The sequence below is a fragment of the Nycticebus coucang genome, chromosome 17 (genome assembly GCF_027406575.1).
Source record: "Nycticebus coucang isolate mNycCou1 chromosome 17, mNycCou1.pri, whole genome shotgun sequence".
Classification (NCBI taxonomy): Eukaryota; Metazoa; Chordata; class Mammalia; order Primates; family Lorisidae; genus Nycticebus; species Nycticebus coucang.
In genome coordinates this window covers 49,301,281-49,329,059 of record NC_069796.1, presented here as the reverse complement: position 1 = coordinate 49,329,059, position 27,779 = coordinate 49,301,281, and the positions used below count along the sequence as shown (strand labels likewise).

The window sequence follows — 27,779 nt, the reverse complement described above, 5'->3', positions numbered from 1 at the left end:
GTAAGAAAAGGTGATTTGTTCATGAAGGCCCCTATGAAATTATGGTCTGTTGAGCTCATGCCCTTGGCCAGCAATGTGACATTAAAGGAAAGATAACAGAATGAAGAAGGTGGTGGTTCTCTTCTATGGACTTTATTCTCAGTGTTGAGAACAGTGCCTGGCACATGTGTGTTTCATAAAGAAATGCATGAATGATGGGTTGAATCCTACCTTTGTATTATTTTTTTTTTTTTAAAGATACAAGGTGAAATTAACCTAGAGGAGATGGTAAACAGAACAGGAAGGGGATTCAAAAGTAGGTCCTAATGCAGGGTCTTCATCCTGAAGAAGAGAAGACTAAACAAAATGGTGAAAACAGGTTTTGGATATTTTAATGACTCTATAGGAAGAGGCCTTAATTTGTTTTGCAAGTCTTATATGGTAGAACTAGGATTAAGGGGAGAAGTTCCAGGGGAGGAAAATTTGACATTTGAGAATTAAATGGCCTCATTCATCTGATACTTGGTAGTGAACTGCCCATCCCTAGAAGTATTTAAGTATACAGTGGATGGATATATGCTCAGCTGAAATATTACGAAGGAGATTTATCACAAGGATGTTTACCATCCCTTCTAATCCTTAGAAATATTGTTTCTATTTTAACAGACTTTTCTGTACATAGAAAAGACTTAATTTAAGAACCACAGGGCAAAATACCAGGTAATTCCCCAAATTTGCTTCCTTGGAATGTCATGGGATTAAAAAAAAAAAAAAATTTACAAGACAGAATTTTTTTTGCAAGAATGCAACATTTTTTGTTTGTTCAACTCCTGGTTCTACGAGTCACAGTCTCTTGTCTTCTGAGATTGTCACCTGCAATTCCAGGTTCTGCAGTTAAAACACATTCTTCTCAGAAAAGTATCTCAAGAATGGAAAAACAAGTATCCAATGTACTCAATACTAATATGAAACCAGTATATAAATAACTACACACCCAGACCAAGGAAAAAACACAAGTGTAGTTTAGCAAGGGGAAGGAGAGAAGAGGGAGCGGGGAGGGGGCAGGAGGGCGGGGAGGAGTTGGTGAGATCTCACCCAATGTGCACAATGTTAGTGTGTTCAGCATGCCCCCTGGGTGAAGGGCTTGACTACAACTTGAACTTTATTTTATAAATGAAAACAATGTAACCTTAACATTTGTACCCTCATATTAATCTGAAATTAAAAAAAAAAAAACCTACTGGGAGGTTATGGAAGTGAAGGATTAGCTATTTCTGTTTCAGCTGACTCAGAGATAGAGATGTAAATCTCCAAAACCATCCCTCAGCCAGGTATTAAGGCCGATTTTAATCCTTAACAGAGTCAGTGGTCAATCTGACCTGGCGTGGTTATAGCACACACCGCACCTGTAACATTTGGTCCTCATTTAATATTTGGAAACACACCCACCTCTCTGCTGGACATGGAAATCCAACTTGCTAATGCTTTTTGTTTTTTAATGTCAAAGCCAGAGCTGGTACCTTAGTCTTTCAGAATGCCAAGAACAAGAGTGGCCCACCCAAGGGTTCTGTTTGCTCAGCACTGTGATTTTAAACCATTCTGAATCTGAAAGTGTTTAGACACCTCATTTCGCCAGCGCTTCCCCCTGCTGTCTGACTCTTAGACTTTCTCCTCACTGATGTGGCATTTGAGCTTCTGGCCTGATCCTAGCGTGGGCATTCTCTTATAGCAGGTTTCTTCTCCAGATTTCCCTTGACCAAAGCAGGGTGAAGCTTCTCAGAATTCTGCCTCTATGACAGCAGAATTTCTTCTTTAAACCCACCCCCCACCCCCGAAAAAACTATGTGGACTATTCATAAAGGAAGTATTATTTAGTCATCAAAAGGAATGCCCTCCCCATACATGCTATGACATGGATGAACCTAGAAAAATTATGCTCAGGGAAAGAAGCCAGTCACAAAAGAACAGTTCTTCTATGTTTCCATCTATATGAAATATACAAAATTGGTAAATCTATAAGACAGACAGCAGATTGCTGGTTGTCAGGGCTTGGGGGGAGAATGGGGAGTGTCTGCTTTAATAGGTCACTTGTGGGGTGATGAAAATATGTTGGAACTAAATAGAGGTAATGGTTGCATAACATTGTGAATGCACTAAAAACTACTGCATTGTACACTTTAAAATGGTTAATTTTATGTTATATGAATTTGACCTCAATAAAAACAAAATTCCCCACTCCACTCCCTCCAGCAAGCAAACTGTTTCTGAGGACCAAGGGCACTCTGTTCTTTCTTGTCACTAAGGATACCAAACTCAGCAGGAGAGAAGAGTGAGCACTTCTGTAGCATTTGTCACATAATGACAATGTGATTATTATCATAATCTTGGGGCTTAGTAAATCTTCACTATGTATCAGGCACTCTTTGCATTATGAAATATAATATTCTTAAGAGATTCAAATCCGGGTTACATCACTGACTAGCCTAGCTGCATCACCTAGTGTAAGTCAGTTACTGCTCTGTGCCTTGGTTTACCTTTAAAACAAGGATGGTAACAGTATCTTCCAGATAGGCTTGATGATTAATGAGTTAATACTTGTATATCACTTAGAACAGTGTCTGGCTGTGTTAGGAATCCTATGTGAGTGTTAGTTATTGTTTTTATTTTCTTATCCCTACCTAAGAGAATCATCTGTATGTTAGGACCTAATTTGGATAAAGGGAAGACTTGAGGGGTGGGGTGTAGGGGCCAGCGTGGAGGGGAGAAATGCAGCAGTGACAGACAACGGTGCAGGTGGAGTCATGGAGCAGAAGCCTGGCTTGCTTGTCAGCACACACCCTCCTGGGAGGTTGGGCTTGTGCCCAGAGAAGAGGGCAACTCGGGAGAAGTGGAAAAGACTGGTTTGCCTGGAGTGGACATGATGAAGTGGGCTTGAAGCTTAATAAAGAGGTTGAGGGAGAAAAGCTTAGTTCCCGTGGGCCTGGGTGCCAGGGAGGATATTAGGCAGGACGAGGAGAGGAGCATAGTAATACCCAGGTGCCGAGTAATTCACAGGAAATAATAAGTGCTGATAGTAACAGTCAGGATGGTTTTTAAAATATACTGAGTGCTTAGTATGTGCCAGGCACTTATCGGTATTATTATGGCTAACATTTATGGAGTTCGTGCCACGTCTTATGCCTGGTAACAACAGTACTTAAATAAAGACTAATAATGATCATTGATATTTATTGAGCACATATGCTGAGCCCTGTGCTAAGTGCTCTTCATAATGATGATAATATTAACAAAAGCCAGCATTTATTAGTGCACTGCACCATGGGGATGGCCATTTCTACCTCACTGGCTGTTCATTGTGAGCTCAGACCAGCAGAGCCAGCAGTGCCAGGCTCTGGGCTAAGCCTTTGTCCTGCATTAGCTCATTTAACCCTTACAGCAGCCTTGTGAGGTGTGGCCTAGCCTCATCCCTCCTTTACAGATGGGGAATTGGGTTTAGGGAGCTCGGATATCTTGCCTGCTTATCCAGGTCTGTCTCACCACCCTAGTGTGGGTGTGGACAAGAGGTCCCCAGCGTCTCCCCGGGACTTCTCTGCACAGCCCAGTGGGGCACGCTGCTTCTTTGTACTGATGAGGTCAGGGGATGGCCAGGCCATCCTTCCCACCGCACAGAGGCAGCCAGGCTGGGGCAGGACAACATGAGACCAAACACAAAAAGAATCAGGGAGAAGCACCACCTGGTGTCACTGTCACCGTGGGCCCCCACCCAGCTGTGCGTCTCCTAGGTGCCTCTCTGTCCTGTGAACCTACCAATTCTCTTTTGCCTAATGTGACTTTAGCTAGATTTCTGTCACCTAAAAAGTCCAGACTAATAAAACATCTCATCAAGCTAAAACCTGAGTATCTGACAAGTTCTTGACTTGCCCAGCAGGCAATTTTGTTTCTCAGAAAATAGAGGAAGCAACCAGGGAAACGGCTGCTCTGGACCTAATTCTGACCAACCCGGACAAATTGGCTGCTGAAGTAGATATGACATGTGACAGGGGAGAAAATGGCCACATCAGCTTGAGTTCGTGGTAACCTGAGAGGAGAAGCTGGAAACAGACTTTAGAAATACAAACTTTAAGCTGCCACACTGTAATACTTTCTGTATGATTCAGGAGGCTTGGTAACCCTTAAAATCTTAAAAAAAAAAAAAAAAAAAGGCAGCTCATCAAAAATTAAAATGTACTCTATTTTAAACGAAATATGCTTTGTAGAGTCAGAATTTAGGAAATATCAATTTAGTACAGTAACAGGATATGTTTGAAAAACCTAAAATTAGGTTGCAGGAATGGGGAAACATAAGAATTAAAGTTTTTAAGCACAACTCCTACAGCCGAAGCTGTCAGTAGAGAGATCCAATTTAAAGTAATAACGCTAAACTACAGAATTCTAGCAACCTATACTACCAAGGTGCCTTCTGAAGGGTGGTTTGATGAGATGTGTAGACTGCGAAGGAGAGTGTCCACAGCTCATAATGACAGGAGGCACTGCCCTTGAACGTCTCTTAGCTCTGTGCACCTTTTCTGAGTTCCTTGTGGGAGGAAAATGTGGCCTTCGCTAAATATCAGTGACATTCCCAGCTGTGCCAGGAAGACATGCCTCCTGATACCAGGATCTTGTATCCTCTGAACTAAAAAAAAAAAAAATTAAAAAAAAAAAAGTGATCTGAAATAGACTCAGTTACACAAGAGAAGAGTTTGGGGTAATTATCACAACAAGCCTTCCAGGCTCCATTTGCTTCAGGTATTTGCATTAGCACTGAGCGAAGGCTCTTCACTTTTTTTTGGACCATTGGACACCTCTGAAAATCTTATGAAAGCTATAGACTCTCTCCCTAGGGACCTACAAGCAAAATTTGGCAAGCTATTTCAGGGGATTTATACAACTTAGAAGGCTGATTATGAATAGACAAAGGAAAATTGCTTTGAAGAAACCCTGACAAGTTAGCTAGCTAATCTTGGCTAACCTGTCCTCTCTAAACTTGCATTCTTCTCCTCTAAAATGAGGATATTAATGTTTTCTAGGACACAGCATTGTTGTGAGGACAAAATGAGATACTGCGTTTAAAACTTTCTGTACAATACTTGGCACATTTAGTAAACACACAACAAATATCAGCTCATGGCATTTTCTATTATTACTATTTTTATTATCATCATTATTATTGGTGGGACTTAGAAGTTGTTACAATACTTTCCTTGACAGAGCAGGGTTTGCCCAGGATTTTATAAATGATTTCCTGCATGGTAGGTTTTAGTTAAATATACAAATGGTAACAGAGAACTGTGTAAAAATGTGCAGCTGAACGCCTGTGTTTCCTGTGCTTTTGCCTCAGGTTTTCAGAACAAGGGCATAGTTAGTGTAGTTAGTGTAGACAGAAGTGGAGAAAAAGAATGTATCTTTTCCCCTTTCCAGGGTGCAGACACATTTAAAACAAGAGCAAAATTTATCTCACAAACCACATTGGGGGTTTAAAAAACTCCTGGGCTGGCCTTAGATCTACCTTCTGGGGAAACTGGGAGAAAGAGCCCTCCCTCCTCCCCAAGACAACATCTAGGATGTTCAAACATCTAGAGACAGCTAATCATAGTGATTCAACCAACAATGAGCACTCATGGAGTGCACATGGGGCCCGCGTCAGGGCTTAGGAGCCAATGCCAGGAGCAAGGGGGTCTCCCAGAGGAGACCAACAACTCTCATGCAAGCTGGAGGGACCGGGGCAACCAGAGAGCCATGGGAACCCAGGAAGGAGGGAGTGTCTTAAGTTGTGGGTGGGCTTGGGGAACCTGGGGTGTGTAGAGAGCCTGCAGTCACTGCATTGGGCCTCAGATGGTGGGATTTTCAATGGAGGGCATGGGAAGACAAGAAGGGCAGTGAGTTCATTCCAGGGTCAAAGGTGGTCTCATCCTAAGGCCCAGCCCATCCACCTGCCTCCCAGTCTCATCCCTCAGCTCTGCACACCAGCCACCCAGATCCTCTCAGCCTCATACACCTCCAAGTCTTGCAGACTCTGTGCTCACAGGCTGGTGCATCACATCTCCTCCTGTCCGGTTGCTATAATCTGAAGGTTTGTGTGCCCCCCAAATTGTATATTGAAATTCTAACCCCCAAGGTGTTGGTATTAGGAGGCGGGGCCTTTTGGGAGGTGATTAGGCCATGGGATTAATGTCCTTAGAAAAAAGGCCCCAGAGAGCAGCCTCACTCACCTCAGCATGCCAGGACACAGTGAGATGGCACCATCTGTAAAGAGAGTGGCCCCTCCCCAGACACCAAATCTACCCATGCTTTGATCTTGAACTTCCCAGCCTCCAGAACTATGTGAAATAAAATTCTTCTGTTTATAAGCCACCCCATCTACAACCTATCTGGATTATAGCAGCCTGGATGGACTATACCACCAATTAATACCACTCAATCCTCAGATCTCAGCTCCAGGCCCCTCCTCAGGGACCCTGCCCTGACACTCTCCCCACCCTGCTAAGTGCTCACACAGCTCTATACTTCTCCCCTGCATAAAACTAACCAACCATGGCTGATACATATTTGTGTGATTATTGATGGACACCTGTCTTCCCCAGTGGACTGCAGGGCTGTGGCTGACGCTCATCATGGACTCTGGCTCAGAGCCTGCACATGGTAGGGCTCAGGAAGTAGCTGGTGACTAGCTAAATAAATGATTGAAAGTTGGCTTTGGCAGCTTAAGTGTTGGGTATGTTCAAGGCTAGAAAGGAAGTCTAAGACCTCTAGGAGAATATCTTAAATGCCAGGCTGAAGTATGTGTGCCCAAACTGGCAGGCAGGGAGGGACCTTGAAAACCTCTCAGTGGGGCAGTGCCTGAAGTGCCATGATGCCTGAGAATGCTGGCCTGTGTGGGGGACAGAGAACTGAGTGGGATCTGGGGACTAATTAGGAAACTGTTGTAAGAATTCTGGGTCAAGAGGACTGGACTCTAGGGAAAGAAGTGCTGATTTGCTTTTGGGGAACTATTGGTAACCCCCTTATTCCTCTGTGCATTCTGAGAGTCCCTGGGCAGACGTGAGCAGCAGCCTGATGTTATACTCTGAGATGTGGGGAGAAGAAGATGACCATGGTACAGACACTATGCAACACAGGCCTTCCTCTGACATTCTCTGACTGCTTGGCCCTGAGTAGCTCAGCCACCCAGCCCCAGGCAGAGCCAGAGAGTCTGCTCAGAGCACTGCCAGGGAAGCAGGCCAGCCGAGCAATGGGTGGAGGTGTACAGGGACAGAAGGCAGATTACATGTCACTTCATATTAGCCACACCAGCAACTTTCCCGATCCACCCAGAGAGGGGAAAATTAATTGCAATTTTGAGGACAAGCCAAAAGCCAAAATGACACTGAAATAGAAGGAAAATGTACCTCCTTCCCAGTCCCGGGTGGATCACACCTTCCAGAAGGTGAGATTTGCTTACCTGTGAGATACATCTCCTCCCCTTCAGTGAACATCTGGTAGCAGCGTACACATCTGGCACAAGTTGGGTGGTAATGCTTCCCTCCTGCCTAGGGAAATCAAGACATGAAACAGGAGGTAAGAGTTTGGGCTGCTAGCCAGTGGGTTTGAACATTTCCTGAGTACATCAGTGTAGCTGGCATATTCACAACCCTGAGGTTGGTTGGAGGCTACCCCTAGCAATCAAAATCACCTAAAAGTCCACCCACGGAGCTTGGTGACTGTCATCATGAGTCGACTTCCCTGGACTCCTATTCTTCCATTCTACAGTGGAAGAACCCTTCCGAAGTTCCCACCTCCTCGTTTCCAGATAGGGAAACAGTTTTGCTTTGTGGACAGACCAAAATTTTTCTAAGTAAGAGGCCCTCACCACTAGTGGTACGTGAAATAGTTTTAAGCAGTACATGAACCAGGGATTTAATAACATTGAATAAATGAAAAAAATGATCTTTCCAATCCTCTATCAATTCTTCTGATTTTACCAAGGAAAAGTACCGGTTTGGTGCCAGTGTGTCGTTAATATCTATCCAAAACTTACTAATCTACCTTTTTAAGAATGAGAACAAGCATAGGGCTTGGAACCTCCACAAGCAATAGAATCTAGCTAAAACTCTCTCTACATTGTCTGGTTCCTTCAATATAGCAAGTACATAATGCTTTTCCTTTTATGTTGTGTAAGTTTTCTTATATATGTAAGGGAGCCAACCTAAAGATAAAGTAGTAGGGGAGGATGAGCATAGTCCTCCGTGGGTGAACTTTTAGATGATTTTGACTCCACACTTGTGCCAAGGTTCATATACATGACAAATACAGTGAGACTGCACATGAAGGGCAGAGTTTTAGGGCTCAGCGACAAATAATGGGACCTGTTGCAGAGCACTGATCCCGAGGCCAGTCCCAAGAGTGTTGCTTCCACCCATCCCCAGCTCACCCCAATGTAACTGCGGTGAATCCCCTTTCTTGTTCCACTTTTTTTCCTACTGTTATTTAAATTAAAAATGGAAATGACTTGTAGCTGCAAATTCTACTTAGGGAGAAGACATAGCCTCAGAGAAGGTTGTGCCTTAGGTGTCACTGGAAGCCAGTAGTGGTGTCGGGCTATACAGAGAGAGCCAGTCACCAGCCCAACATTCACTTCTCTGCTGACAATTCTGACATGAAAATTCCAGCCAAGAGGACTTGACGTGGAAAGTCCCTTCAATGATGCTCCGAATTTCTATATAGGAGGAGCTTAGGGCAGTGATTGGGTTGGAAGGTGGGGCTTGTTTTGAAGAAACCTTTTGCATGTCAGGGTACGGTTTTTTGGAGGGGGAATAATACCTGGGAGACACTGGTAGATATTGGGGGTTGTTAAAGAAGCCCTCTAAGCCACCACTTAGTCTGATGCTAATGGGCTCCTTCCAATTAAAAAATTATAACTGCATAATAGGGAGGCTTGCCTATTCTGGAGATATTCTTTCTACTCTAAAAACAGCAAGAATGTGGAAAAGATAGATTTTTACAAAAGAAAAAAAAAACCCCAAAACTCCAGTGTCTCTTTTTTTCATCCTTGGTCGTTTACACGGCTCCCACCAATGAGAAAATGTCCTTGTCATCATCAAAGCAAATATGTTCAAACTTTGGCAGAAGCCTGCTATTTTCTCAAGCTGCAATGTCGTGGGACTGATCCTCTTGTACCATGACAAGGACAATAGTTTTAATTAGTAGCCTTTTCCCACTCTGTGTCTCTTTATCATTTCAATTATAGACCTGTTTTCCAGGCTGGCAATAGCACACTTGGCAAAACCGAAGCTTAGCATCTTGGTAAATGTCACATCCCACCACCCTGCCTCAGCTGGAAGAGGCTTCGTGCCCACTGCGGCAGCACCCCCGGCCGTGGATGGTGTTGGTAACAGCTGGAGGAGAAGGAAGCGGTTAGGGCAGCCCGCACCCAGCCTAAGCTAAGACACAACCAAGTCAGTGACACAAGATGAAGCATTTCATCTGTTAACAAACCAAAGTCAAGAAAATAGTGACAGGAAATGGCAAAGTAAGTACCACCCAAATGGAGCCCCATTGAGAGGACTGAGAATGGCAAAGGAGGGGAGGAAATGTAGCAACAAGGAAACCGGGTTTGAGGTCCTCTCGCCTGAGGTCACAGACAAGAGAGGAGGAAGTGTGACTGACAGCATACTGAGCTGGGTCACTGAGGAAGGGATCATGGGGTGGCCCGGAGAGGGAATGGGAAGGAGTGGGAGAAGAGAAAGAGAAACAAGTTAATTAAATGCTCGCGTGGTGTGCCAGGCGATGCATGAGTTCTGCAGCGGGCAGCTGTCGTTCCTGCCTAGCCAGTATCCTTTTCTCCTTCTAGAAATAGTACCAAGCCTTTCCTCGGAGGGACCACCTGTCCCCCTCATCAGTCCATGGGGTTCGGTAGTGCTGACCCCATCAATAAGAAGTTTGCAACTCCATGGCAAGGCTCTCAGTCCAGTGATGGGCCTGAGATCTTCCAATGAATGTCAGTCCCAGGATGTTTGCTAAGCTATTAGAAAAGAGACACTCTCCACTGGGGATTCTGGCTGATAGCATCTAAGCCTGGAGCTACTGGTGTTCAACTTCCACATCACAAAGAACGGCCTTCTCAAAAATAAAGCCAACACAGAAAAAAATGGGGCCAAGATGGCCAGAGAATCCAAATGATTTTGTTTAAACACTGGATCCAGCTGTGTCTGAAGACAGATGACTTCTGGGCTTTTTATTGTAGGTGCTGATAAATTTCCTTTTCAATCTGAATCATTTGAGTATAGCTTCTGTACTTTCAACCAAAAAAGTCTTGATTGACATTTCCATCAGGAAAAAATGGCAGTGGTAATTCTCTACTGAGAGATAGCGACTAAGACTCTGAGAAAATAACTTGCTTATGCTTTCATGGCTAGACTGGGTAAAATTTGAATCCAGGTAAGTTTCATGGCAACCTGGAGAACCCTGAGTGGCTGAGCACTGTGGACATTAGTGTGGGAGATAGGAGTTCTGTCTCTACCAGAAATATCGCCTGTTACCCAGAGAAAACACTGCATGTCTTGGGTCTCACTTTTCTCATCTGTAAAATGAAGAGGTTGGAATAGTTGGTTGCTAAAAGTCTCTTCTAGCTCTAAGGAAAAAAAAAAAAATCAATAAGTCCAAGATGTTAATGGAGCCTCACACAGATGGAATCAATTGAAACCCAGTCACAGCAGCTGCCCAGGAGGAAGAGACGACCACAGTGGCAAACAACAGTAACACTCGGGGAGAAGGCAGCCACCGCCAGCAGGATTTCAAAGCAGCTTGGAAATGCTCGAATAAATTCCCATCTGCAGCCCTGTATGTAACTGCAGCTCTTTCCTTCCTGAAAGAAAAGTCTACTTTTGTGATCTCCTGGCCCACTGACCCTTTGCTCGCGACACGCCGGGCGCCTCTTCCCCACAGTTCTGCAGGCCCAGCCAACGATTCCTCTGAAGGGGACCTTCCTGCACGTAGCAGCTTTTGCTCTGCTCACACACTCCTCACCTGCTCCACAGAGTTTGACCCACATGCCAATTGACTTTGCCCGTTTTCTGAAGCTTTGCCCTCTCGATGGCTACTCCACACCTTATCCTCCCACATCTTCCTCTGATAAGTCCTCCGTCTCTTTCTGAATCTCTTTTACCTGTGAGTTGCTCCACTCCGAGGTTGGTTCAGCCCCCTTTCTCTCTTTCTCTGTCTTGGAAATGCTGAGGGCGCTCCCATGGTGCTTTGATTCCAATCCTAGAGCTTCTGAGATCAGCCCCTCTGGGCCTGAGCTTGGTTGCTGAGCTCTGATTCACATTTATGAATGCCTTCTTGAAATCTTCTTGGGATTTCAATAACAACTGGTCCTAAATGGCCCTCATCATTTTCTGCCAGCTTAGCCAGGCTCTTTCCCTGCCACCCCCAGTTCTGTGGGTGATAACGCCAGGCTTCTTATCACCCAGGCTTGAGGCTTTGGTATGACTTTTGGCTGCTTCTGCTTTAAATCCACGTCTATAAATTGTCTTGCAGCCTCAGAACAGCCAGAATCCTACTAGGGGGCTGCCCTTCCACTGCTACTGGGCCGTGCAGGCACCTTCCCTCCTGCCTTCCCATGCAGCTTCCTTTCTTCAGCATCAGCTTGAATCAGGTCACCCCTACTCAGTCTTTCCACGTGCCCATTGTCCAGTGAGTCACAGGTAAGCTGCTGGCCCTGAGATGCCAGGCCTTCAGAAACTGGGCCTGCGGCCCTCTCTGTGCTAAAGCCGGGGCCTCTCCATTGTGTTTCTTACTGCTCCCTGCATTGGCTCAATAGTTTCCCAGCTTGGTGCGTCTCTTTATCTCCTTTGACTCTTTGCAGACAATTCTCCCCATAGCAACCACAGAAATCTTTTTAAAACAAATCTTATCATGTTGCTTGCACCTTGATTTAAAGCACCCTAATGGCTTTCCATTGCACTTAGTATAAAATCCAGACTCCTAAGCGTGGCCTACAAGTCCTCCATGATACGCCCTATATGATATATTTCATCCTCCTTCATTCTCAATTTACAGAACTCAGCTGCTTTGGCCTTTTCCTCTCTTCCTTGAGTCAACTCCTTTTTCCTCTCAGGGGTGTCCAACCTTTTGGCCTCTCTGGGCCACATTGGAAGAAGAGCTATCTTGGGCCACGTGTTAAATACACAAACACTAACAAAAGCTGACGAGCAAAATATGGTCTGTGCACAATTTTTGTTATATCCAGACATGCAAAAAGTCCCTCACATAATCTGCATGCAGCCTGTGGGCCATGGTTTGGACACCCCTGCAGGCTCAGGGCTCCTCAGGGATGGCCTCCTTATCCTCAGGGGTCTGCTCCTCTAGCTTCCTCAGAGAGTTCTTCCCTGGCTGAGCCTACATGTGGCTGCAGAGCCTACATGTGGCTGCAGAATCCTTCCCAACACAGCACTCATTGTAACCACAATCAACTGGTGAGATTTGGCAGAATTAATGATTCTGTGCGCAGTAGCTGGTCCTATCTGCCATCCTCCAGCTACTGTCTGATGGAAAAACTGAGGCCTAGAGAGTCAGTGATACTCATTTCAAAATGATCATGAGTTAGCAAATAGAGTCAATTTTAGAACCCACTTATTCCTATTAGGCTATTAGTTTTCCTTTGCACCAAATGCTTTCCTGTTTCTAATTCCTCAGGGTGGGTGATCCCAAAGTACAGGAAGACAGCTGCCAGGCCCACAGGGTATGGGAAGGAAGGCCAGGGAGGCCAGAGGACAGGTGGCTTGGGTGGGAGCTCAGCAAAGGTGCTGCAGGTTGTCTGTCGATGGCAGACCAAGCTGTGCATCCCAGGCTGCGGAGAGTCGTTGCCATGGGGATGGACCAGCCAAAGAATGGCTTGGGGAGCAAGCTGCTAGACAAGCTGGTTCTTAAATCAGCACATTACCAAATACTTAAAAAAAAAAAAAAAAAGGCTTCCATCCTCTGGCAAGGCTGGGAGGAAAGTAATTGCTACTCTCCAGAAATCTGTTTGGGTCAGAATCCAAAGATACAACTGATTTTCCCAGCACAGCATTTTTTTTTAACTGGGAATTATTTTGTCCATCTTCTCATTTGGGGTTACCCAGAGATCTCAGGAAGGTTATGTGCTCAAGGTCATGTAGCAAGTAAAGGAGGAGGTCGAGACTAAAGGAGGGGTGTGGGGTGACTGTCTCTTTCCTCAGTGATGACTTTTTGGAGTCACAGGCCATTTTGCTTAAACATTTTCATGGTTACTTATACCCACTTACCTCCAAGACCCTGCCACTGATGTATCGGTCACAAGTCTCACATTTAATGCCAAACTGGGAGTGGTAGTCAGACTCGCAGTATGGAACGCCATCCCTGTAAGAGGGTATTCACACAGGGCAAGGAAGTTAGGGGGGATCAGCAAGGGTGTCACAGGGCAGTTAGTTCCAGGACCTGCAGCCTATGGGGGCTCCCTTAGTCAAAAATTTCACTTGTGCTCCTAGCTCAGTTGATAACAGGAAGCCTTCTCCAACTAGGTACCCCCCAACACCTGTGTGCTCCATTTTTATCCAATATTTATAACTTAGCAGACAGTGATAAGATTGCTGTTAATTATTATTACACTACCCCCTACTAGTACCAGCCACTTACCCTTATTGCTTGGTGTGTCCCAGATCCTCTGATGATGTTTTATATAGATTATTTCATTTAATCCTTATGGAAGCCTTAGGAGGTCAGAACTATTAGTATCCCCATTGTGTGGATGAGAAAACCCAAGTATAGAGCCATTAAGTGACTTACCCCAGGTCACCCAGCATGACCTAGAACAGAATTCCAACCCAGGTGATTTGCCACTCAGGTTGTCATGAAGATTGAAGGAGATGTGTTCAGTGCATGCTAGGGCTCAGGACCGTGCCTGACCATAGTGAATATTCAGATTACTGAGGGGGGTCTTGGAGGAGGACATTTGGTACTTAGTTCTCTAGGGCTACCAGACAGCTGGGAACATCAGGGGGCTATGCCCAGCCTCTGGGCCCCACCAAACTCTGAAAATTAGGTCTGAATTCTTGAGGAGAGAGAGATGTCTCCCCCACTTTGGGGTGTAAGAGAACTTGGCTCAGACATTTTAGAGGCCTAAAGGAGAGACATGCCATTTTTCCATCTCAAAACTGTTGGCATGGTGGGACTGCTGGGGCAGGGCAGTGAGTGTTCTACTGAAGGGGAAGCAGCAGCAAGACCTGATGTCCGACCAAGGTCTGCAGTTAAGACTATGCTTACAGGCAGGAACTTGTTTGTGAGCCCATGAGACATGCCGTCCCCAACCCTTTCAGCCAGGTTCCCAGTCTGTGGGTGTGAGAGAGTGACTCTCAGGGAGAAAAGTCATTTGTCAGGAGTGGGTACAGTGCATCTGGGTATAAATGCCAGCATAACTTTACTTGGATTCATGGTCGATGAGGCCTTGTGGAATTCAAAATACACACAATTCTAAAAAGAGTCAGATGTTGAAATGATATTTACTGGCACTTACTAGGTGAGAAGCCTACATCTCTGATCCCTACGAAGTAGGGAATTCCTTTTATAAATAAGGAAACTGAGATTTGGACCAGTTCAGCCAAGGTCACACAGGCTGGGTATCTATCCCAGGCTTCTGATACCACAGTCAGTGCCTCTAAGCCCCTGCCATTCTGCTGGCAGCCTGATGAGGGGCCCAGAGCCAGAGGGTAGAGGTGCCAGGTGTGGTGGGTAATCTGGGCTGAGCTTTCTTGAAAGGAGCTCAGGGCGAGCCCTTACTTCCCCAGTGAATTCTAATTTTGGCTCCCAGACTCAAGGATTCCTGGTGACTTACTAACGGCATTCTTTACTTGGCAGGCCCAGAGGGAAGGCTAAACTCCTACCAACATGGCACTCAGAGCTCTCAGGGATCTGACCTTAGCTCCCTTCTGCAGTTGGGACCTTGCTTCACCTGTGCACACGCTTCACTCCCACACAGGATGGAGGTATCTAACACCCATCTCTCATCTCCCTGCCCCTGCTCAGGCTAGGAATTCTGCCTAGAAGCCCCTCCTTAACCTTTTCAAATCTCATCCTCTTTCTTGAGGTCCACTCAAATACCACTGCCTTCCATGAAGCTCTCATAGATTCCAGGCTCCACTTCCTGATAGTTAGATGTGATCCTTCCTTTCTCTGAATATTCACAGCCCTTCACTTTACTCAGACAAAGGCAAGTGTTGTCTGGCCAGCTCTCATTTCCCTTCTGAGGGAGGCAGAAAATCCTGGGATTTTCCTTTGGGAGCCACCCCTTCCCACTCAAGGTTGCTGTGGCTGCTCTCTGGTCCTAATGTTGAGGTCCTCCTGGCCAGTGATTGGTCAGGAAAGGGTGTGTGACCCAAGAGTGGCCAGCTCAGAGGCAGCCCTGGGACTTTTTCTGGAGCTTTTTTGAAAGAGACCTGTCCTTCTGCGAGGCTGGCAAGGGGGATGGAACGAAAGCCTGGAATTGCCGATGATCCTCTTTGCTATATGTGGGGAGGGCCTGCTGGAGAGTGAATCCAGCTCAGAGGAAAGCACAAGAGATGGAGACAGGGAAAGAGGGAGAGGACAGAGACTTCTGAAGTGCTGGCAACATTGTTAAGCCCCGGATTCTGCCAGGCCTGAAGTCAGTGTGCCTCTGGCCGTTCCATTTCTACGAGTCAATAAACTCCCTTTTTTAATTTTAATTGAGGTGGAGTTGGGTATTCTGTCAATTATGATGTTTAAGCTCCCAGTCACATCTGCCCTGGTGTCATAATTCTTCATGTACACAGCACATCTATGTTCCTTATCAGACTTAGGGTCTTGACAGCCAAAGCCACAGGAGCCTTGGTTTTGAGGCTCAGCACCTCCTTGCCGTAAGGCCCGAGAGTGGTACCTAGAAGTGTCTTGGGTCAGAAAGTGTCAAAGCTGTGATGAAGGGTCTGTGCTCATAACTGCTTTCAGGTTCTAGAGTATATAAAAGTAGTCACTGGGCCCTGCAGCAAGGGGACACTCGTCTAACTCTGCAACACGCAGGTCACTGGATAACTTTATGTGCCCATCATCTCCTCTCATCTCAGCTAAATTCACTTGACAGCTGTATTATTGACAAAAGGTCAGGCACTGTGCTTAGGGCAGAGGATACAGAAGTGACTAAAACAAAGCCCTCATCCTGGTGTAGATGGACATTAAACTCTATCACTGGAACCAGTCACTCCCCAAGTTTCAGTATCAAAGGGGATAAATTCCTTAAAGGGGCAGTGATGGGGGCTTATGGATAATCCATACAAAGCAGTCAGTGTGAAAGCCGTCCTTGTTTAAAACAAGAGCTCAGTAAATAGTAACTGGTATTATTATCATTATTACAAAGCTAATAGTGACAAATACATAATTGCAAATGGTGATAGCTTATAGGAAGGAAACAAACAGCACTCTCGGGGCTGGTAGGGGGAGTGGAGGTGGTGAGAGAGGGTGGAAGGCCACCCCCCAGGGGAGGGCTTGGGCACCAAGAGTGGAAAGAAGGGACGGATATGCAGAGGAAACACCAGAGGGCCCAGGGGGAAGGAGGAGGCTGGGAATCATGCCATTGTGGCCACAGTGCAGCAGCTGATGGGAATGAAGGGAGATGATGTTGAGATTCAAGCAAGGGCCGGAGGGCACACCTTGCCCAATGCAGAGGCCCAGGCAGCCGGGGCAGGAAGCGGGAAGACTCACTTGCTGATGTACTCCCCAGTGAGGATGACACTGCAGGTTTGGCATTTGAAGCAGCTGACATGCCACTGCTTGTCCAGCGCCAGGAGTGACTGGCCGTGCTTGATCTCCTCCTTGCACCCAGCACAGTCTGCAGAGACAAGAGCGTGCCGCCCTGATCCCAGCATCCCTGGCCCAAGTCAAGGAAACCCCTCCCTGAAGGCCAGTATTCCCATAGCGGCTCCACCCTGGCACCAGCAGCTGCCCAGAGACTCTCCTGGGTGAGAAAAGGCCTCTGGATCCCCACCCTTGACAAGGGTCTTGGTGTGGGGGAGAAGGAAAGACCTCCCTGTGTGTCATCCAGAGGGCTTCCTGCACTGCTCCTGGCCCTCATGTTGCTAACTAAGCTCTGCTCCTCCCTGTGACCTCGGCGCCTGCAGCATCAGCATCTCCTGGGAGAATGCGGCATGTAGCATGGAGGCCCCAGCCAGACCTATCAAAGTTTAACAAGATCTCTGTGCACAGTAAAGTTTAAGAAGCTCTGCTGCTAGGAACAGGCTATGTATAGTTTTTCCTCCTCAGGCTGTATACTTGATGGCAAGTGTAGTGTCTGTATTTCGGGGTCAAGTCTGTGCCCTTGCTCATCATGCTGCTCAGCACATGTTAGGAACTCAGCTTATCTGCTGAATGAGTAGCAAGGAGTGGGCCTGACAGTACTTAGGCAAAGTAAAAGGTTTACCATGCCCTCCCCTTCCCCTGTATATTTATATGCTAACATTTCCCTTCCCAGGTAGCAAGGATTAAAAGTCTGATGAGACTGTCCCAAACCAGGAATGTGCTCTCACTTTCCGTCACTGTCACCCTGGACTGTGCACTGCGGCGACTAAACGTGGGCCGAGCCTGGTGTTCTGCCTGTTGGTCAGTGAATGCCTGGGGAGGGGCAGGAAATGGAGCCGGAGTCCAAGGTACTTGAGAGATGCTGGGAATTCAGGCCTAGCCAACCACATGGCCCACTTTGGAGGAGGAAAGGGTCATGAGGCAAAGTTTACCCGAGGACAAGCCTCCCTGTTGGCACCACAAGATAAATCCACACTTTGGAGTAGGGAGGAGAAAGCAACAGTACGGAAGTTGGGGGTGCTGGCCAGACAGCCCCCCCACAGCCAGCTGGGAGCCAGTCCTGCAGGGAAGATGATGTGTCTGCACATCTAGAAAGGGTGTTGTGTCCAGGCTCTCGGGAGGTCTGGGTCCCTGATGAAGTGTTTGTACAAGTCAATTCCCACACTGCCCTGCCTCCCGGCAGTTGAGCTCCTTTCTGACGTCCTTTAGTACAAGCTGGGGGCAGGAAGTCCTCCAACTGCAAAATTCTTCAAGCCTCAGGCCTTCATATGGGGGCTGGGAGAATAAAGAGCTTTGGCACTTAACTCTTTCCCTTTCATTTCTCCTGGCATAAGTCTACACAGGGTGCCCCAACCAAACCAAACCAAAACAAAACAGTATACACACTTTAAGAAAGGGGAAAACTATATTAAAATTATGATCCTCAATATATATCCTTAAAAAAAGATGAACACAAGTCACATTGAACACCTCTTGTAATTGCAGAAGTCAAATACGACTTGAGTAGTGAAGACAATGTGACTTGTATTCATCTTTGGTTATGGGTATGCATTGAGTATTGCAATTTTGATACAGTTTTCCCCTTTCTTAAACTGTGTGTACCTTTTCTTTTGACATCTTCCACGTAAGTCTCCCTGCCCTCCTTCCCCAATCATTACAGGCTTCAGAATGCAATATTTTAGAGAGGTCAGGTACCCCCTACTCTTTTATGGACAGACAGCTGTCTAAAGTGACTCACCCAAACGCAGTGTAGAGGAACTCAGTGTAGGGATGCAAGTGTCTGATCAAGCTTTGTAGGACACAACTACAGAACTTGTGTCCCTGTAAGTTACCATAACAGAGCTTAAAAATTCCATAGGGTTTCAGAATTCACAGCATTTGGCCAAATGTCCCACCTAGTAGATGAATTTACAGAATTCTTGACAGATGGGCATCATTTTTAAGGCCTTGAGGGGTGGGTGGCTCACCCTCTCTTGAGGAAGTCCACCCTGTCTTTGGACAGGTATGATTGTCATTATGTCTTTATCTGGAGCCCAGACCTTGCTCCTGTGTTTACCCTTACCCTTAAGCACTGAGAATAATCTACTTTTCTTCCCATGTAATAGTTTCTTCAAATAATTAAAGACAACTACAGTTTCTTTCTTCTTCATACCTTACACTTGACTTTCCCTTGCTTGATATGGTCAGCCACTGATCAAATTCACTTATGGATTCCAGAGAGATACACATACTATTGGCCAACAATTCTCTACCTCTGTAATAATACATATTTAATAGCTGTACCTTTTCATGGCCACATTCTAGTAATGAGTGCTATCTGTAAGTTTTGGTGATACATCTGAGACAAATTTAATGTCTTGAGTTAAAATTTTGGAGATAGTACAGTCTGATGGTTAGAGGTTGGGCTGAGAAGTTGGAGTGAGTGGTGAGAAGCTGGCCAAGAGGAGACTCCCAGCTTCTCCATTTACAAATTGCAGACTTCTAAGGTCCAGCTTTCTCATCTCAGTATCTTCCTTATAACACTGGTGTGAAGTAACTCATAAGTCATAACTCATAACTCATAACTCATAACTCATAACTCATCAGTCTCATAAGTCCTTGGCACAATGTTGGCACAAATGTACCTAATACGTGTGATTGTTGTCATTGTTAGTTACTCACATTCTTGTGTTTTTAATCCATATCCTGTGCATTACCCAATCTCTGGTCTGAAGCCAGAAGCTTCTTCTTGTGAGGATTCTCAGTTGTCTTCCGCTTGTGGTTTTCCTTGTCATGTTACACTGCTGGTCCTCCATTATATTGGCTCCATATTTATCAGAACCTTTTTCTCCCTCTGCTTTCTCCTTTCACTTTTGACCATGGGTGGAGCCTTGGGGCCCCCATCCGGGAGACTGTGCATCTAGTGTAATAAGCAGGGGCTGGAAGGCCACACCCTATCCCGAGTTGGTATCTGCAGAGCCAGCTGTCCAGTCTGCCTATGTATTCTCTATTCCAAAATTACAATCTTCAGCTGGCAGAAAGTATAATGCCATCACCTGTTCCTCCCAAATCCTTTGGTTTATTACTGAGATCTCTCTAAAGACCTCATAGCCATTTTTAGTCTTTCTTGACTATGTCATTCATTCCACTTGATCAGAAAAATGAGTGGGCTTTGTCATAGCAAGCTCTCCACCTTGTTTTAGCCAACTAATCCAGGAAGACATGGCTCTTCCCAATTAGCAAGTCATGTCTCTGGCATAGGGTATTAAGGGAATAATATCTAGGGCCAGACTGCCTGGCCTCACATTCTAGTTCTATGACTTATGACCTGTGTGTCATTTATGTTCTTTGAGTCTCAGTTTTCTCATTTATTAAACAGTTACTCTTATCCCCCTCATAGAGTTGTTGTAATAATTAAATGAGATGTTTTGTATAGAACACTTAGTGTAGTGCCTGACAACAGTAACAATCAATGTTAGCAGCAGTGGTTATGGTGATGGTGGTGGTGATGGTGATGGTGATGGTTATGGTGATGATGGTCTTGGTGGTGTTGGTGGTGATCACGATGGTGAGAGTGGTGATGATGGCAATGGTGGTGATAGTATAGTTGTGGTAATGGTGGTGATGCTGCTGGTGCTGGTGATAATGGTAGCTATGGTAGTGTTGGTAGTGGGAGTGGTGATTGAGATGATGGTAGTTACAGTGTTGGTGGTGATAATGGTGATGGTGGTGATGCTTCTTAGTGAGGTCTGTGCAGGGCCTGGCAATAGTAACAGTAGTATTAGTGATGATTATGGTGGCTGTTGTGGTGAGGGGGTTGTGATGGTGATGCTGCTCCTGTTGCTAATTCTTCTTAGTGAGGTCTCTGAGGGGACATTTCTTCTTCTGTACTTTTCTCTTGATAGTTTCTGAGAAGTATTCTTCTTGGTCTCTTTTGAGCAGACAGTGCTATTGATTTTCCTGAATATCTTTACCCTCCAGGGATGAAACTTCACATTTGTAGATTAAAAAAAAAAAAACTCAATTATTTCATCCTTCTGTTCCTTTTCCATGATAGGCTCTTTTTCTTAGCAATCTCTTGAATCTGGCTTTAACTCCTTCTATCCCTTGGGAACTCAGAAGACCTTCCAACACCCCCTCTAGTCAGGAGGCTACTTTGTGTGTTCAGCATGAATAGCGACCACCTTTGGAGAAACTATTCCTATAAAACATATGCACTGTAGATCCATGGATTGATGTCTTTTCTTTGTGAGTAACAAGGTAAGCCATAATCAGGGCATACCTCCTGGACAATGACCAAGTGCTCATTTGTTCTGCTTGACTCACTTTCCCACTTTTCCTTACTTTCCTCTATGCCCTAATCATCCAAATTATGGTGGATACATTTAGGACCCTCTCCCCCAAAACATGCTCACTTGTGAGATTCCCACATTCATCAGAGGAAATCTCCCACCTCTCACAGAGTAACACACAACCCCACCTGAGAGAAATAACAGAATCAGGAATCTTATTCTTAGTCCTTTTTTGGGTGTGCTTTCTATATTAAACCTCCATGCTAATAATATCATCCCTCACTGTCTCTGTATTTATAGAGCACTTTACACACTGCACTCTAGTTGCTTTGATTCCTGTATGAATACATTTGCTTTCCTCAACACTCCTGTGAGGAAGGTAAGAATTTTGTCCGTCTTCCGTGGCTGGATAAACTGAGTCTCGGGGAGGCTACGTGACTGCTCTGACTGGTCGGCAGCTTTCTGTCTCAGGTTTGCCTCTCTCCTGTCTCGGTGCTGTTGGCCTCACTGGTCGCTGGGCCCCTCACAGCACCAGCCACAGGGCCTTGGTCCTACATCCAGCATCCCAGTCTTCCTGATGTGCTGAATGATGCTTTCAAGGAGTTACGAAGGATAACAGCACGTGCTTCGACTCACTCCGAGATGGGAACCTGGTGTGAGAAGCAAACTGCTCTTGAGCATGACCAAAGGCACTGAAGGAGGGGCTCTGTGCATTCCAGGAACAGATCCCTCAGCTGAAAGGAAGGGCGGGCAGGGGAGGGAGGCTTCTTACTCTCTCTCTCCTCAGCTGTCCGCGGAGGGGCGGACTCTAATGGAGCCCGTGGGAGCTGAGCCCTGCTGACTCGGGGAGTTCTCTGCTCCCCCCTCTGGCGGATGTGGCCCCAGCATGCTGACTCTGCTGGTGCCGTGGCTCACAGCCCCCAACACCTGCACGGTGATGCAGTGTAGGAGGCTAATGGGTGTTCATTGATTCTCTTGCTTAGGCCAGTGAGAGTGTCATATAACATGAAAGAACACTGGAGCCTGGTGGGGCTTGCTGGACCCTGGGGCAGGTGTGTCGGGGGGGTGTATGCAGTCAGCAGCCTGATGAGGGCATCTGGGAACAATGATTTAGACATCTTATTACTAGGCACACTTGGGTGGAATGGACATTCCATAAATTAGAACAACTGTTCTGAGGTACACTCTGTATTCTCAGTTTTCCCCTAAATTGTGGTTTGGGGATAAGACGTAACATTCATCCCAGCATGGCAGAGCCCTCCCCATCCTCCACAGTGGTTCTCAATCTTAGGAACAGCAAATGAATCACCCAGCAAGCTTACTAAGAATGTAAATTCCTAGGCTCCATCCCTAGAGGGACAAGGTGAGCCCAGAAATCTGCATTTTTACAAGCCCCAAATTGAAGCTGATGCAGAGGTCCGTGGAACACCGTGAGAAACAGTGGCACGGCTCATGTCGTCTGCCCCTGGGGTTCCCCATACTTCCTCTTTTGTAAGACGTGCTTGCAAATTCCTTCTTAGTAGGGTTTGTAAAAAAAATTTTTTTTTTTTTTTTTGAGACAGAGTCTTACTATGTTGCCCTCGGTAGAGTGCTGTGGCGTCACAGCTCACAGCAACCTCAGACTCTTGGGCTTAAGCGATTCTCTTGCCTCAGCCTCCCAAATAGCTGGGACTACAGGTGCCCACCACATGCCTGGCTATTTTTTGTTGCAATTGTCATTGTTGTTTCAGCAGGCCTGGGCCAGGTTTGAACCCGCCAACCTCGGTGTATGTGGTTGGTGCCGTAACCACTGTGCTACGGGTGCTGAGCCAGGCTTTGTAAAAATTGAGAACCACTGGTGACAAAACATTTGATCAGCTCTCTTAGGGCACCCTTAAGACATAAAATCAGGACCCAGCTTGTTCCCCAAGAAATCCACCTGAGAGGCTAATGTGCGGCATTAGCCATCACTTTTTATTGCTGGGCAGCCTGTCTTCCCTGTGTTGTGCTTGTGAAGCTTGTGAATCTGGACAAAATGCCAGCTGAGCCATGCTTCAGGGGTCCTGAGGGTGGGACCTTCCACCTCTGCTTCCCTCCAGGCCTGTGGGAGTAGTTGACAGTGCAGGGATGGGGTGCCTGGGTAGACAGTGCCCATGAACAGGGAGGCCCGGGGGGAGAACTCACGGCTGGGTCCGCGGATCTTGATGGGCTTACTGCTGGCCATGGACTGGGAGCACGTCTGGCACACGCATTCTTTACCGCTGAAGGTCACCTTGTCTCCAATGGGGAAAGGCTTCCTGCAAGGGGTTCGAGGGAGAAATTCTACACCTCTTCTGCGGGATTCTGTGGCTATTTGTGACCTGATGACACATGTGCTCAAAGCACGTGGGTAGCACCTACGGCCTGACTTCTAGAACACCAGGCAAATTCAAATGCTATTCACAGTGCCAGGCCCACTAAACCACTTCATCAGGGGCTTAGAGGCCAGAGGTGGAGCCCAGTTGGGCTATTTGTATGATTTTGACAATGGAAAAATCATGACTCTCACGCGAGCTTACATTTCTCAGCTGTAAGAGGGAGAGGTCACTAACCACTCAAAGTGTTGTTCCCTCTTCCTGGAAGGATTTTTCCACTGTGAATTAACCTATCCCCATATGTCAATAACTCATTCAGCTCCCAAATTTATCAAAATTTCTTCTGTTTACTATTCAGACTTTTCTCAAAAATCCTGTTTCCTAATAGGAAGTTTGTGAGTCTATAAAGAACCTCTTCCTCTGCCCCTCTGGATTTGTTCAGTTTCAAACTCTTAATGCCATAACTCCCAGCTAAACTATAAACCATACACAGAATCCTCAGTACTGCCAATCCCATTGTTGAGCTGCATTTGCTCATGCAGATTAGGCCACCTGCTACATGAGCATACCCCTAACACGAGCGTAGTGGCTTCACTGGCCTTGCATGAACAATGTTGTATGATGGAGTGAATGCTGGGGTCAGGAGAGCCTACATCCTCATGGCCCAGTCACCAACTCGTGGTAAAAACACATGACTATGGGAAGTCACCTCATTTCTATGGGGTTTAACAAAACCCACACCTTGTACCATATAGAACCTGTGTGGAACCTCCAATAGATCTGGGATTCCAGGTTTCCAGGGCTTAGGTTTTCAAAGATGGGTGAATGAATGAATTCTGTTGGCAGATTCTATTTTCTTGCATACTCTGCTCTTAGTCTCAATTAGAAACTCTAAGTAGTTATTCTAACTGGTAACTAACCAGTAGTTGTTTTATGGGGAGAATAATTAATCTATAAATTTCTTTCCCAATTAAAAATATATATACTCTAATCATGCTTTAGTTATGATTTAATCTGAGATGTCCATTAAATTTTAATGTATTTGTGGACAGGCTGAGGTTTCCTCCATTTTTTCCCCATCTCCTTAATGTGGTGCCTGGCATATACACAGTGGAGTCTTAATGTACATTTGCTAAATTAACAAGTGATTGAGATGCTGGAGAGGGGAGGAAAGATGACCTCCCCATCCTTGGAGATGTCCTGAGAGAGGTTAGATAATTATCATCATGATAATAAAAATAATAATAAAAACAGACCCATATACTGGTCATGAGGTCTTTGCATGTATCACCTCACTAATCTTCAAGAAAACCCAATGAAGTTGGAATGATTTTGACTCCCATTTTACAGATGGAGAAATCAAGGCTTATAGAGGTGGGCTCTTGCCAGGGTCACTCTGCCAGCATGAAGTGGCCCCAGAAAGACGGAGGAAGGCTATGGACAGACATCCCCGTATCACCTGTACCTGAAGTGTGGGAGGTCGGGCCAGAACTGTGGTTTGCAAATTGAGTTCTGAGAGACCAGAATACTTAGTAGTTCCTTTGGAGGTCTTTTGAGTGGAATTGGGAGACTGAGTGTGAGGGTTTAGGATCTGAGTCCCTTGTCTCTATCACAGGACAAACTAGTGTTTTACAATAGATTGCATTTTACAAAAAAGATTGAGCTGTTAAAAGGTTTGAACCTCTGGCCTGTTACATCCTTCTACCTCTCTGAGATTCTAGAAATCTAACTATCCAGTGTAAGCCCTAAACACCCCCAGAACTGCCTGGGAAAGGCCATGTTTTCCTCTTCTCTAAGGGCTCATGCAGAGGGTCCCGGCCCCTCTGGCCTCCTGCTCACCTGCACAGGCTGCACACGAAACATTTGGGGTGGTAGGTGCGGCCCAGGGCAGAGATGACCTCCCCTGTGATGAAGTCCCGGCAGCTGTCACAGCGGGTGCCATAGAGTTGCTGGTAGTCCTGGGTGCAGATGTATTCCTGGTTCTTGAAGAAGAAGCCTGACTGGGCCAGGCCACAGCCACACACTTGGGGAAAAAGGAGGGAAAATAAGGGCAAGTTCAGTCCATGGAGGGTCTGTAAGCACAAGGTTCTTGCTGGGGAACAGGGTGGTGTCTGACTTTGTCATGAGTGGCCAGAGAACAGCTGCTGGCCACATATCAGACCTTCTAGGCCTTTGGGGACTAGTATTCCTGAAAGTTCGGTCTGTAGACCATTTACATCAGAATCACCTGGAAAGTTTCTTAAGATGCCTTCTAGGGATGTCTGGGCCTGAATCAGACTCCCTGGGGCTCAGGCACCTACATTTGAACACACTTCTGTGGGTGATTCTGATGCACACTAAGAATCACTGATGCTGTACAATCCTCTCAAGACGTAAGTGAAAAGTTTAATGCCATGTGGCTCACACAACACTGCACAGCTGGTGGGATCATGACTATAATAAAAGAATCTTCCTATGTGCATGACTGTGTGCCAGGTGAAGAACGAACGGCGTGGGGACCATATGCTCCAAATCCCAACCTGGAGACAGCTGAGGATGGCAGTGGGATGGATGATTTGAAGTCTAGAATCTGTGCTTGCCATAACCATAAGGAGTGAGTCTGTTTCCAGGCATGAATGATAAAATACAACCCCTGAACTTTGAAGAGTTAAAATTGCCTGCAGAGAGAAGACCACACAGATAAATTGTCCACAGTCATGGGGAACAGGCCCTGGGGTGGATGCAGGAGGCAAGGGCTGTAAGTGGGGTGAAAGAAGGAAGCCCCATCAGTGAAAAGGGATCAGGGGAAGGTTGGAGGAGGTTGCATCTGAGCTGAACACTGAAGGAGCAGAATGAACCAGCGCACAGAGGTCGGAAGTTGCAATGATATTTGAGTAGAGGCTTGGGTAGGGGTGGTGTTTGCAGGAAATGGAGGGAAGTAATACAGGAAAAGGTCATTCAGATCGTTTAAAGGAAAGCCTGAATCTAGCTTAAGAAATTTAGGCTTTGCAGGATACTGAGAAGCCATGGATATTTTTAAAAACTTAAAAAAATACTTAAGGATATATAAAAAGTAGAGAAAATATAATAATTTCTTATTACACAGCTGCAAAAATTATCAGTTACATTGATGACTTTTGAATAGAGATGCAATGTGATTTTATAAGACATTTCAAAAGGTCTCGTGGAATATCCTTGTAGATAATAGAGAAAAATTAAATGTAGGACAGGTAATAGAAGAATGAGTGGATTTATAGGTATCTGAATGACTGAATCACATGAAATCTATTCCCACTGAAGAACTTAGAAACATAGGAAATAAGATTTCCTGTAAGGAGTTATAAAATCAACAGATAAAAGGCAGTGCAGAAAGAGGCAGGGTTTCTTCCAAAGAAATGACTGACTCTCAAGGCTACCAAAACCGCAGTTACTGCTGAGTGCATTGGTTAGCTAGAGCAAGAGTGTGTGAGCCCAAAAGGAGGCTGGTTAGCAATCAAAGGAAGGTGACTGCAGAGCCCATTCAAATCCTGTGTCCAGGCCTAGGCGTGGTGGCTCACACCTCCAATCCCAGCACTTGGAAGGTGAGGCGGGTGGATTGCCTGAGCTCACAGGTTTGAGATCAGCCTGAGCCAGAGTGAGACCCCGTCTCTAAAAATAGCCAGGTATTGTGGCAGGTGCCCGTAGTCCCAGCTACTCGGGAGGCTGAGACAAGAGAATTGCTTGAGCCCAGGAATTTGAGGTTGCTGTGAGCTATGATGCTACGGTACTCTACCAAGGGTGACAAAGTGAGACTCAGCCTCAAAAAAAAAAAAAAAAAAATCCTATGACCAGCTCCCCCGTTCTGAGGCTGCTGTGTGGCTGCTGTGTGATGGTTTGACTTTCCACCTAGACTGCTTTTGTGAGACAAGATGGCCATGCCACCACTAACTAGTCCAACAGAGAGTTACAGCTCTTATCTACATTAATAAACAGGTACTCTAAATTTGTACACACAGGTTGCTTTCCTGAGGACTCGGTTAGTATGAGTCAGCTTTCCTAAGAGTGAGTGATGGTGGGGAAACCGACAAAATAGTTTCCAAGCCTGTAAGTCTAAGGAGCTAGCCTGGAACCGGGGGACAACACCCCATCTTTAACAGGGAAAGATGTTCCACAAAAGCGCCAGGTTAAAAATACATAGGAAAGACTGCCAGGTGAATGCCAGAAATATTTTACAAGTATGTTTGTTCACCTCTCTGGGCCAGAGGCTTAAAGGGCCAGGCTGAGCAAGAAGGAAGCAGCTCAAGGGGTCACAGCACTGAGGGAAAGAGTGCAGGACAGTGAGAGAGAGAGAGAGTGGTCTGGGAATCAGACCACCTGGGCTCTGGTGTCCTGGCCACCAAGTCTC

General features: G+C 46.0%; 1 protein-coding gene across 7 annotated transcripts in view; it reads right to left on the bottom strand.

Annotated features, from left to right (window-relative positions):
- Window positions 1-27,779, bottom strand: part of ABLIM3 (actin binding LIM protein family member 3) — a 109,593-nt gene that overhangs the window by 31,595 nt on the left and 50,219 nt on the right. For all 7 annotated transcript variants that reach the window (XR_008375166.1, XR_008375167.1, XR_008375168.1 and 4 more), the window contains 5 exons: window positions 25,256-25,439; window positions 23,247-23,359; window positions 16,720-16,846; window positions 13,278-13,371; window positions 7,457-7,544 (listed from right to left, as the gene is read on the bottom strand). Coding sequence is in view for 1 of the 7 variants with exons in the window: in XM_053566155.1 (XP_053422130.1) it covers window positions 7,457-7,544; window positions 13,278-13,371; window positions 16,720-16,846; window positions 23,247-23,359; window positions 25,256-25,439 (606 nt within the window). In the remaining 6 variants the exon portion in view is untranslated. The remainder of the gene's footprint in view (window positions 1-7,456; window positions 7,545-13,277; window positions 13,372-16,719; window positions 16,847-23,246; window positions 23,360-25,255; window positions 25,440-27,779) is intronic.